This window comes from Camelina sativa, chromosome 7, assembly GCF_000633955.1.
Source record: "Camelina sativa cultivar DH55 chromosome 7, Cs, whole genome shotgun sequence".
Classification (NCBI taxonomy): Eukaryota; Viridiplantae; Streptophyta; class Magnoliopsida; order Brassicales; family Brassicaceae; genus Camelina; species Camelina sativa.
This window is the reverse complement of record NC_025691.1, coordinates 629,895-641,311: the sequence shown is the minus strand read 5'-3', so window position 1 is coordinate 641,311 and position 11,417 is coordinate 629,895. Positions and strand designations below refer to the sequence as shown.

At 37.4% G+C, this 11,417-nt stretch overlaps 4 protein-coding genes and 1 non-coding gene across 7 annotated transcripts in view; 2 read left to right on the top strand and 3 right to left on the bottom strand.

The window, feature by feature from the left end:
- LOC104699651 (GDSL esterase/lipase At3g62280) lies at positions 2,315-3,940 on the bottom strand. The gene is made up of 5 exons (XM_010414991.1): positions 3,653-3,940; positions 3,380-3,562; positions 3,134-3,297; positions 2,667-2,937; positions 2,315-2,569 (listed from the first exon to the last, which is right to left on the bottom strand). Exons 1-5 carry the CDS (start codon positions 3,903-3,905, stop codon positions 2,343-2,345), a joined length of 1,098 nt encoding a protein of 365 aa, XP_010413293.1. The 5' UTR covers positions 3,906-3,940; the 3' UTR covers positions 2,315-2,342.
- Positions 4,317-4,389, bottom strand: TRNAF-GAA. The gene has a single exon. It is a non-coding gene; the product is annotated as a tRNA-Phe (tRNA).
- Positions 4,505-6,463, top strand: LOC104699650 (ADP-ribosylation factor 1). The gene is made up of 7 exons (XM_010414990.1): positions 4,505-4,611; positions 5,020-5,177; positions 5,420-5,490; positions 5,635-5,754; positions 5,846-5,964; positions 6,072-6,153; positions 6,244-6,463. The coding sequence occupies exons 2-7, from the start codon at positions 5,030-5,032 to the stop codon at positions 6,247-6,249; spliced, it is 546 nt and encodes a 181-aa protein (XP_010413292.1). The 5' UTR covers positions 4,505-4,611; positions 5,020-5,029; the 3' UTR covers positions 6,250-6,463.
- On the top strand, positions 6,832-10,108 carry LOC104699649 (DUF724 domain-containing protein 7-like). Of its 2 annotated transcripts, none has more exons than XM_010414989.2 (8): positions 6,832-7,463; positions 7,571-7,984; positions 8,099-8,332; positions 8,516-8,600; positions 8,741-8,832; positions 8,903-8,996; positions 9,082-9,186; positions 9,282-10,108. In XM_010414989.2, the coding sequence occupies exons 1-8, from the start codon at positions 7,002-7,004 to the stop codon at positions 9,929-9,931; spliced, it is 2,136 nt and encodes a 711-aa protein (XP_010413291.1). In that variant the 5' UTR covers positions 6,832-7,001; the 3' UTR covers positions 9,932-10,108. The 2 variants fall into 2 exon arrangements, with proteins under 2 accessions (XP_010413291.1, XP_010413290.1); XM_010414988.2 differs by having other exon boundaries at positions 6,833-7,463; positions 8,699-8,832.
- LOC104699648 (probable pre-mRNA-splicing factor ATP-dependent RNA helicase DEAH2) overlaps positions 10,135-11,417 on the bottom strand; it is a 5,867-nt gene continuing 4,584 nt past the window's right edge. For both annotated transcript variants that reach the window (XM_010414987.1, XM_010414986.1), the window contains exons 5-7: positions 10,748-10,986; positions 10,537-10,655; positions 10,135-10,451 (exon numbers count right to left, since the gene is read on the bottom strand). In XM_010414987.1, the coding sequence (XP_010413289.1) occupies positions 10,325-10,451; positions 10,537-10,655; positions 10,748-10,986 (485 nt within the window). In that variant the 3' untranslated portion in view covers positions 10,135-10,324. The remainder of the gene's footprint in view (positions 10,452-10,536; positions 10,656-10,747; positions 10,987-11,417) is intronic.

Sequence of the window (11,417 nt, the reverse complement as noted above, 5' to 3'; positions counted from 1 at the left end):
ACCACAAATTACTCGCCTACGAGTCTATGACATTGAGTTCGATCCTGTCTTTATACATGACACGATTAAAAAGAGAGTCAATGACTCAATTATTTGAAGAATTAAATCGCCTATGACGTTGAGTTCTTATTCAACATCTTTAGGGCATTAGTGTAATTTTTTCAGTGGATTGGTTTACTCGTACATTAAAATAATAAAGTAAGTAAGTATAATTAATCAAAGTTAAAACTTAGTATTTGGGTTGGACGGGTTTAAGAGTTGTTGTTATATGTTTCGACAAATCGAAGACTCTGACTAACCAATTAGCACAGAAAAACCTATCAGTGTCGGTGCTTAATTTGTATTTTAGTCATCCATCTAATATTTTTATGCCGGGACTGCTGAGTGGACATATCAAGTTTATACAAGGCGGCTATAACTGTATACATACCCGTCTGGTGGTACGGTTTTGTCGAGCCAAGTGAAGGGCTGTGGTATAAAAAACTGAAATGCAATAGCACAAATTAATACGAAAACCAAAAATAATTAGCTGATCTCTTACGTTGAGCTTCTCTAGTTCTCTGTAATGGCTTTGTATATCTTTTAGCCCAGAAAAATTGTAACAAACTCTTGTAAACTGAGGTAATATAACAAACAATTAATCGTAAACTCATAATATTGAAATTCATTTTAGATTCTCTACAACCAAATTAGAATTCTTCGCGCACTCTTAACTTTTCCATTATAGGTTTCGAACGACGGATTAGTTCGTCATGGGATCAGTCAGATGATCTTTAATATACGAAGATATATAATGTATAATAAAATTTATGGGAAAAAAAACGATTAAATTTAAAGTTAGAAACATGAATTCAAGAGAATCCTCGTGGATAAATGTATTTAATGCATTCTGTAGAATCCTATAGCTGCAAAATATTTATTTCATATACTACATGATCAACAACTTTCATATTGATTATTAATCAGATTTTGTAAAAGTTGTCCACCAAACTCATACATTTTTTTTTTTTGAATATCGTCGTCTAGTTAGTTTGTTTAACTTTACATATTAATTGCCAAAAACTAAATTATTAAAGAGTCAATCATGCATTTCACTCATGATATGTCTTTTGTTTGTTTTCAGAAAGTTATATTTTTATACTTTTTTTCTTTTGACAAAGCTTTATTTTTATACTTAATACTATATATATAGTTTTTAATTTGATAATGTGCTTAATTATCTTCATCAACCCGATATATTTTATATACAAGCTGGCTGGAATCTTTGCCTTTCACTTTCCCATTCCATCAATACTAGGTTCTTGCATGTTGAAACTTAAAATGATACCACGTTAACTTTCATCATACGTCCATTTCTTTTTTTTTTGCTAAACAATCATACGTCCATTTCCCTATTCACATTTAATGGAAACATTGTACCAAATTAAAAAAAAATGATATATACGATAGTACTAATTTTTTGTCGTTCGATCCCATATAGAGATTTTACTAACCATAGGTACGGTGAATTTATCAAGTGCCGTCAGACTTATTCCGACAATAATGATGTGTAGGAGACGACTTTTTTTCTTTCGATTATGAACGAACGATAAATAATTGAGGGAGAGACACAAAAATGTGAGAGGCGAAAGAGAAAACACAACAGCATATCATAATTAGTTTTTGTCGACCATGATATGTATATGTTGTACAACAGTATATAACTAAAGCTAAACATTTCCTTGTATATTCTTTACCAAAACACTAATATAAGCCAAAAATAACTCAAAGTGGTTGGTGATTTTCCATCATTTCTAATGCTCTCTCTTTTACTCTTTACAACCTTCACTCCAACAACAACACTTTGCATTTCACATTATTATTAGTTTACTGTTTACTCTTTTTTTTTTCCCCTCACCAAATTAATCATATACTAGATACATGAATATATTACTCCATACGTAATTTATTATCCACTATAACATTTGTATATATACATAGTCTAGGTTCAGCGTAAATCATCGTCTTCGCGAAGGAATACAAATGACAACAGGAGGAAAACTATTATTTTCCAGTTTTATAATCACCCGGAAATCGAATTTTTAATTTGTAAGAAGAAATGAAGCCAAAAATGGTGATAATTGTGTGGCTCCTAAGTCATAGTTTGACTTAACACATTCACTTCATAGCTTAATCGTTAGTCATATTCATCACAGAGACCAATTAATATGAGATTAATGAACGGCTAAGATTTTTCCATATATAATAATCCTCTTTATTTTTCAGTTTTTTTATGAGTGAGAAACAAACTTTGCAAACCAGTACCGGTTAAATATAGATGAATTTGTTTTTAATAATTTGATCTACCAAAACCCGTCGAGGGAAATTTTTGGGTAAGAGTACCGATTCGTCAAAACCGCATCAACAACAAACCGGTTAGCAGCTTCGGTATAATGAACTCCATCCCATACAATAGCTTTGGTTACATTACGACAAATAGTTGAACCGGGTTGACCACAAGTTGCTTTCCGATCGTAGTTGTTGGGCCTTCCTCCATAACCGCAACAAGCCATTAACGGATCCACAAATCCTGAAACTCGCATTACCAAATAAACCAATCAAAACCGGTTTTATCTCGCATTACAAATTAAAACGCATATGTAAAGGAGATGCGAAGCGATACGCACCGTATCGTTTGAAATCGGCGGAGAGTTTGCACTTGATGGAGTAAATATCAACGTAGACGAGAGTGGCGTCTTTGAATTGGGACCTCAGTTCGTTGCAGAGACTCAAGAGTCCTTTGTTGAAGGCTTTTGCGACCTCGTTGTGAACCCGGAAACAACCAATCCGGTCAAGATCTGATTCGTTATGCGGGTGAATCGCCAATTCTTTGGGTGCACAGCCCAATGGGCCTGTGTTATGTACCCAAAACTTCCTCCCTCCGTATAAATATACGGTCTTCAATACACAATATACCAAATCACAAATCAGCCGTAATGGTTTACGAGTCAACCAAAATTTTTTAAGCAAGTGACCCCATTTGCACCAAAGAGCAAGAAGTCATATTTTTTTTTATGAAACATATGTTTTGGGACTAACAACAGTTAACGTATATGTAAAAATCTAAAAAATTCGTGGAATAAATAAAAGTTACCTGTATGGCTTTCTTGATCTCTAGAAGCATGGAAGGTATTTTCTGGACAACGGGTGTATACGTTAAATTTGAATCGTATAGAGCAAGTAAAAGATCATTTTGTCCAATATCGATCATGTACAATGCGTTTTTATATCCATTGTCGTCAATAAGATCTCTTCTCCCTATCAACATGAACACATATATCTTCTAAGTAATATATTGATATGAGGTTGATATAAACTGTTAGAGTGACATTTCAATTACCGGAAGAGATAAGTTCTTGAGAACGGTTTTTGAAGTGGACGAACTGGCGGATTTGAATGGCAAGAGGGAAGGAAAAGACAGGAAGAGCGGTGGCTCCGGAGACTGCGAAATTGACTCCTCTTTTGAAATTTGGTGAGAGTGAATCCAAATATGGACTCAGATATGTCATCTTTAAATGTTTACCTAATCATATATATTATCCAACCAACTTCCTCTTGTAAATTCACACGTATGTACATAAGACGTATACACATTTAGAAAAATGGGACTCACAGAAGAAGTCAACGATGAGTCGACCGTCTCCAAGCCGACCAGTGCCTCTATGGAAGAAGGTGATGCCATGAGGGAGTCCGATAGGAAGACCAACGCCAGCAAGAACTCCTCCGGTGTCGGAGTTAGAGTCGCCGAAGTTTATCAATATAGGTTTCTTGTTTGATTTGGAACTAATTACCGAGTTAGAGCAAACCAAAAGAGATATACATAAAGTTAGGAAGAAGCATCGTAGAGAAGAAACAACGTAATCCATTTCGTTTGAATTATTGCTGTCTAGAAATTTTTTTAATCAAGATTCAAGATCTAAGCGTTTTTTTATATACTGTATATATATAGCCATGTCTTTGGCTTAGTCCTTAGAAAGTCAAATTCTTTAGTTGTAACTTGTAAGTCAATAATTATAAATGTTTAATTATATGCCAATACTATTTCAAGTTGCATTATATAATTGTTAAAAATCCTAAAAAAAAAAATAATAATAACCGCATATCTTTAGATCCGATCGACTATGTTTGAGTATTAAAATGATTCCGTACAACTTGTAAATTGTAAATGGTTAATATGGGCCAAAGTTTAAAAAATCGTGTTTTAATATGGGCCTGAATGTAATGTTTTATCTAGCCCATTAGCAGAATGCGAATTAAACAAAAATAAAAGAAAAATATGCGGTGAGCGTGGATCGAACACGCGACCTTCAGATCTTCAGTCTGACGCTCTCCCAACTGAGCTATCCCCGCAATTTATTTAAATCAACCAACTTATATTTAATATAGTTAACTATTTACAATTGACGATGCGAAAAATAATTCTGATTTGTTTTTTTTGGGCAATAAGTAGAGAATTGTTGCGTTCCACGAATCTCCTCTCACGTTCGAAGACCATTTTTCTTGTTCTTTGGACGACCATCGGCGACAGTGTAAGCCTAGGTCTTCTTCTTCGGCGTTGCTTTTTCTCTTCCGGTAAGTCTCGCTTCTTCGACCAATCTCTATTTGCTTACTCGATCATCTGTATCTCGCGATCGTGATTCCTCGTCACCAGATCTATGCGTATTCGTCTGATTTCCTTATGGATGTGACATGATTTTGTGTGATTCGTTTCCTTTGGGATCATAGATCTGTATCTGCATGATTATTATACAAAGTGATCTAGATTTGTTCTTTTTTGTTCAGATCGGGTGTTCACCTGAAATCTGAATTTTAAATTTAGATCTCTCTTACTGTTTAATATTGTTGTTTGTTTGATCGATACATCCTGATACGAATGAGATCCGAGTGAGTTTGTAATCAAAACTGCTTTGAATCTGTGTGAATGCTGCAAATGAGTATGTGTTTTTAGACTGAAGATATAATGTGGTAACACTGTAACAGGCTTGAAAAAATGGGGCTGTCCTTTGGAAAGTTGTTCAGCAGACTCTTTGCTAAGAAAGAGATGCGTATCCTGATGGTTGGTCTCGATGCTGCTGGTAAGACTACGATCCTGTACAAGCTCAAGCTTGGAGAGATCGTGACTACAATTCCAACCATTGGTGAGTTTCTGGCTTTTTGCATCTTCTTTCTCGCATGTAATTATGGGAAATTGACACATTGTTATTGCAAGGGATTATGGTGGAATTCGAATTTGGATGTTGTTGATTAGACAGTTGCAATTTAGTATTTGTACTTGTTGAAGTGTTTTCATCTCTGACTCAATTGTTTTTGTGTATGATTAACAGAGTGAGTACTTAATTTTTTTTAGTTCAGTTGAATTGACAATACTGGTTTTTGCTAGGTTTCAACGTGGAGACTGTGGAATACAAGAACATTAGCTTTACCGTGTGGGATGTCGGGGGTCAAGACAAGGTATTGTTATTACATTTTCCTTTACTAGCGTTCTGAAATTACTTAACCTAAATCCTTGATTCTCAATGAATTGCCCCATTATTGCTGAATTACGCTCTCGCTATTCCACTATAACATTAATTTGGTTTCAATTGCTCAATTCAGATTCGTCCATTGTGGAGGCATTACTTCCAGAACACCCAGGGACTTATCTTTGTGGTGGACAGCAATGATCGTGACCGTGTTGTGGAAGCTAGGGATGAGCTTCACAGAATGCTGAACGAAGTAAAAACCCAGACAAATATCTCTCTCTGTCTCCCGCTAGTTACATGATGAAGCAAGGAGTCATTGTTTTGTTTCCTTTTGAATTGTGCAGGATGAATTGAGAGATGCTGTGCTTCTTGTGTTTGCTAACAAGCAAGATCTTCCCAACGCTATGAACGCCGCTGAGATAACTGACAAGCTTGGGCTTCACTCTCTCCGCCAACGACACTGGTGAGCCAAAAAGATAACTAAACCAAATCCATTGATTAGTCAAACCAGATACCTAAGCCGTAACATTGATAGCTTAAAGAACTAATGTCATATCATCAATTGAACAGGTACATACAGAGCACATGTGCTACCTCCGGAGAAGGGCTTTATGAGGGACTTGACTGGCTCTCTAACAACATTGCAAACAAGGTATATAAAAAGTTCACAGCTTTTTAAATCTGTTAGTGAAAAACTGATTGTTAAAGACTAAAACTAAATGCGTGATTAAATTAAATGCAGGCTTAGGGGAGAGCAATTATCAATATGCGGTTTGGTTTTTCTATTCGAGGAGAGTCCTGTCTTCTTCTATCGTCTCTCTTTTGTTATTTTCGTCTCAAACTTATATCATCACTTCATACTTTGTTCTTCGCTCTTAAGAATTCACAAGTTTTTTTTTCTTCTTCATCCTGAAATTCAGACGCTTATAAAAATTTGTGCCCAATTTCGGCGGATATTCCAATTTCGCTTAGGTTCTTCATTTATTAAATTTATTTATATAATTTCGAAATTTGAACAGTACTGAATCCGTACGAGAACAAAGTGAAGACATTTTTATATAATTTTTTGCGGTTTAGTAGAAAATTTCGTTTTAAGAGAAAAAGTCTAGTAGTAGTATTGTTTTTTTACAGAAAATTCCAAGTTATAACAGATCCACAAATCGGATTGGATGAACGGCACTAAAACAAATACAAACAGCTACAATTCCCGTACACGGAATTATTAATTACTTCACTAAACTACCATAATAGAGATCTTCCACTGTACATTAATAATGCACTAATAGGATCTTACCAAAAATAATTAATGTAGTAATGGAAGGAATATCTTTAACACACACTCAAATCTTACTAATCTTAGCGGCATTTTTCAAGGTTTCACGAGCTCTCTCTCTCTCTCTCACTTTTATCTTTAGGTCGTCGTCTTCTAGGGTTCTTACGACTAGACGAGAGAGACTAGTTTTGTTTGCTTAGGCTTTTTTTTTTTTTCAGAGGGAAGGCATGTTGATAACTACGGGAAGAAAAGAGAAATTGTCCATTTCTAAAGGTTCTGAAATTGAGGTCTCGTCTTGCGAGTATGTTACTGGGACTGTATGGTATCGTGTCATGCTTGAAGAGAATCTAGCTAAATCGAAGCGGAAGAAGCTCTCTGTTCGTCACTTGGATCCTCTCCCTCTCCTCAAGCAAGACTACTCTCCTCCGTTGATTCAAACCACCGTGCATCGTTTGATTCGTCCACTCCCGCCGCCGGATCCGTTTCCAGAGGTCGATTTTGAGGAAGGTGACGTCATCGACGCTGCATATAGAGGTGGCTGGTGGTCCGGTTCGGTGATTAAAGTGTTGGGAAATCGTCGTTTCTTGGTGTATCTCAGATTCGAACCTGATGTAATCGAGATTGAACGGAAAGATCTGCGTCCACATTTGGTTTGGAAAGGTGATGAGTGGTTCCGATGCGAGAAACAAGTAAGTCTCTTTTCTTCCTCTTCATTGATCTTTGATTCAACAGTTGTAACCTTCGTTGGTATCACACTAAAGGATCCTCTTTTTTGTTGTTGTTGTTGTTGTTGAAGCAATTGATTGGGTCAGATTTTAGCGCTGGGAAGTCTGTAGAAGCGAGAACTAAGGTGGCCCATTTGGGGGATGTTTGGGCTCCGGCTATAGCCATTAAGGAGAACGACGATGGGAAATTACTGGTGAAGTTGAAGGCTTCGAGTGATGAAAAGGTCGACTGCGACAAGATTAGCCTTCCTTATTCCAAAATCCGACCTTCACCACCGCCTTGTGGGTTGAAAGATTACAAATTGATGGAGAATGTGGATGCGCTTATCGAGTCTGGTTGGTGTCCGGGTGTTGTTAGTAAAGTTCTTTCTGGGAAGAGTTACGCAGTGATTTTGGGGCCAAACAAGGAGACCAAGGAGTTTAGCCTTTTGCAGTTAAGACCTTCTATAGAATGGAAAGATGGAGTTTGGCATAAAGAAGAAAAGGTACTCACTTCTTTTGTTACATAAAAACACCATGCAGTTGAAGAAGAAACAGCTGCCCCTTTCTTTTGGGAGAAAAGTACATTAAAATCAGGTTTTGTGTTCCAAATTTTTTAGGTTTCAGATAGCGAAGAGAGTTCCCATGCAGTTGAAGAAGAAACAGCTGCTTCAACCCGCATAAGGGTAACTGTTCGAACTGCCTTGAAAGAGAAAACAGCTTTGGCTACAGGAAGGGCGACACGCACTTCTAACGCTGCTATGCAGAATCCTCCTCCTGCCTCTTCCAATGTTGAAGAGGCTGGTAGAGTATCTGTCACTGTTACTGAAGTACCGCACTCCGAAACTGTTGATGTGAGTTAGATATTTCCTCCCTGTCCATGCCATCTCTATCTTAAGTTGCACTCTACTTTAACAGTCCTAAGTTGAATCAGTGTGTGTTAAACTTCTTTAGAGAATTGAACTTGTTTGAAGCCATCTTTCTCCAGTGACATGTATTGGGTAATAACGGTTAACTTTATGTGTTTTCTGGAGCAGTTACCTAGAGAATTAGGGAGTAATTTGGCTGATGTTGTGATGAATGAGAACACTCCAGTCACAAGCCAACCGGAGATACCAGCAAGTAAGTGTTATGAAGTTCTTTACCTACACGTGTATGATGGTTATTCTTATTGGAAGTTGTTTGTGTCATAAATTGAACCTACGTGTTACTGTTTCTAGCAAAAGAGTTTTACTCATCGGTGGTCCTGGGCATAGCTGCAGCTACTCTGACGAAACCAGCAGTCAAAACACAAGGAAAAACATCTCCGAGGAAGAAACTTCAGGCAATGAAGAATCAAAATGGCTCTCCAAAGGTGAAAGTTAGTTAGTGGCACTGTTAAACATCGCACTTTAAAGGTCATTCATCCTATTGATTCTACGTAGGCACCTGAGGAGACAAAAAACAAAGAGAGTGTTAATAAGAGGAAAAGAGGACAGCCACGTAAGTTCATAAGCACAGACCCTAAGCAGAAGACTGGTATGTTGTCTTTAACTTTAATGGATAAGTTAGCGGCATTTGTTTGTATGCAATCTTGAAACATTTTTGGCATAATAACTTGTAGGTGTGGCTGGTAATGGTTTAAAGGCTTCGGCTATTGAACTTTCCTATATGTCTGATGATAATAGGCCTCTCGCTTCATGGATCCACGGTGGAAATTCATCATCGGGTCTGGCTGGATTATACACGTCTTTGAAACAATTGATGCTCTTTTAGCTTTCAGTTCTCATTATTTTGTGTTTTTTCTTTCATCTTATTCCTCAGGGCAATCCGTATCTCCGACTCCTGATCCAGGTCTTAATTCTGTTGTGGAAAAGCATGTCGATGTTGTGGAAACTCCCCCAGCGAGCGAGTCCACAATGGCTCTGCCATTTGTAAAGAAGTCACCGCTTTGGGAAGTCCTTGAATCAATGGAGGTCTTCAAAGCAGTGCCACAGTATCCACATTTCAGTCCACTGCTAGAGAGCGAAGAAGAGTTTCGTGAAGGAGACGCCATTGGTACAATGGTGAAGTTCACTGCGCTGTTAGAGAAAGTCAACAATCTACAAGTCGACGATCCTATAAGCTCGATTAACAGGATCGACGAGTGTTTTCTCAAGCTAGAGAAATACGGATTCAATGTTACAACGCATCGGTCTCGGATCTCCAAGCTTTTGTTCATTAAAGAAAGCCAGACATCGGCGTTGGAAGAGTTAAAAGCTGTTGAGGAAAAGATCACAGAGAATGACAACAAAAGAAGGAAGTATGAACAAGATATTGTTGAATTGCAGAGACAAGAAGTGTTGATGAAGGAAGCTAAAGTGGCACTAGACAAGGAGATAGCTCTGATGCAGTCTCATGCCGAGGTTCTTGACCTAAAGGTTCAGAATGTAGACCAGGAGTTTCGTGCAATTGTCCCTGCCCCATGGAAATAAGCTAGCTGTAGATCAAAGGTGTTTGAGACTAATCTAGTTCTCTGTATCTTCGCAGAAAACATACTTTAAGTTAAGTAGAACTGTCTTGAACGCATTTCTCTTTCAGATTTGTCAAATCACATCTGAAAGTCATATCTTCTCCTAAATCGTGAAATATTAGTAGTCATTTTTCTTTCAGATTTTTCTAAGATAAACGTGAAAGAGACAAGCAATGGGAATCTTTATAGCTCTTAAAAAGAACAACATTTCGAGTAAATGCAAATAACTGTTTCAACTCAACACCTACAGAAACGATAATCACTAGAATCTTTTTGGTCAACAAGAAATTATAATATAAGGACATAATTCTTATGGATTGGTTCTCCTTTGACATATGAGAACATGATTCTCCTTTCACTTCCTGTTCTTGCTCTCATCCTTCTCCCTTTCTCTCTTCTTATAAAGCTTCTCGAGGACACGTTTGGCTTCACAGTTGGGAAAGTTAGAAAGATCGTAGTAATGACGAGCAACGTCTACTAGCCTGTGAATACACATGTCAAAGGGAAGAATTTATCAGAAATGAAATCGTCAGCGAGATAATAACCAAAGAAAATGTAAGAACTTACCATTCACCGCGAATATCTGTCACAGTTCTGATGAAATTCCGGGTAGTCAAAACATATTCGTTGTAGATTACCCACTCAGGTTTGTGATCCAAGCAATTTGATGGATGCAAATGAACCACCTGCCAACCAAGAATTTAACCATGAGATTAAAAACAAAAGAAATAAAGTTTAAATGGAAACAACAACATAAACTGAATTTGTTTTGACATACTTGGTTGTCTTTGACTGTCAAGTAATGCCCAGTGCGTTCTAAGTGAGCCACTTGCATGAAATAACCAGCAAGCATGGCCTTCCTTATGTTGATGTAGTAGTCGCGGCTGTTAAAATCAGTGCTGCACATCTTCAGGTTGAACCTTGACATTATCCGGACTAGCTGCTGTCTAACATTGTCTGCAGATTTCATCGCTCTATTGTTGATGAAGTTTTCATAGCACCAATTTGGATCTTCATCTGTGAGAATTTACATGACCAAGTTAGTTACGGTAATTTTAATTTTCTATAGCAACTACAAACAAAAGAGGAAGATTAAAGGATGATCACTTACTGTTTTGCTTAAAAGCGTGGTAGACGTTCAACAATGTGAGGTGATCTCCATCAATGTGTCCAAACCTAGCTTTAGCTTCATCTGCTGCTTTTTGAGCCTCTCTAGGCCGAATAAAGCAATTCGGTACTAGAGAAAGAATTGGTATATATAATAACAGAAGAGGTCCATGGAAGAGGTCAGCAGATGCATAGAGGCGATGAGACTGATACCATTTGCTTCATGAGAGAGAATAACTGAGAAACTGCAACTATCTGCATCAGCACTTACTTAGGATACCCCTAACCATGGGTATGCAGAACCCAGACTAGCGACTGCTGATGACAACCTAACTCTAATG

What these genes read in the sequence shown, in the direction of transcription:
- LOC104699650 (XM_010414990.1), top strand. Translation starts at nt 5,030, where the DNA reads ATGGGGCTGTCCTTTGGAAAGTTGTTCAGCAGACTCTTTGCTAAGAAA. An exon ending in GACTACAATTCCAACCATTG is followed by an intron (nt 5,178 to 5,419) that starts GTGAGTTTCTGG and finishes GGTTTTTGCTAG; the next exon opens with GTTTCAACGTGGAGACTGTG. An exon ending in TTCACAGAATGCTGAACGAA is followed by an intron (nt 5,755 to 5,845) that starts GTAAAAACCCAG and finishes TGAATTGTGCAG; the next exon opens with GATGAATTGAGAGATGCTGT.
- LOC104699649 (XM_010414988.2), top strand. Translation starts at nt 7,002, where the DNA reads ATGTTGATAACTACGGGAAGAAAAGAGAAATTGTCCATTTCTAAAGGT. An exon ending in ATCAAAATGGCTCTCCAAAG is followed by an intron (nt 8,833 to 8,902) that starts GTGAAAGTTAGT and finishes GATTCTACGTAG; the next exon opens with GCACCTGAGGAGACAAAAAA. An exon ending in AGACCCTAAGCAGAAGACTG is followed by an intron (nt 8,997 to 9,081) that starts GTATGTTGTCTT and finishes AATAACTTGTAG; the next exon opens with GTGTGGCTGGTAATGGTTTA.
- LOC104699651 (XM_010414991.1), bottom strand. Translation starts at nt 3,905, where the DNA reads ATGGATTACGTTGTTTCTTCTCTACGATGCTTCTTCCTAACTTTATGT. An exon ending in TCAAGAACTTATCTCTTCCG is followed by an intron (nt 3,298 to 3,379) that starts GTAATTGAAATG and finishes TCATGTTGATAG; the next exon opens with GGAGAAGAGATCTTATTGAC. An exon ending in AGATCAAGAAAGCCATACAG is followed by an intron (nt 2,938 to 3,133) that starts GTAACTTTTATT and finishes TGTGTATTGAAG; the next exon opens with ACCGTATATTTATACGGAGG.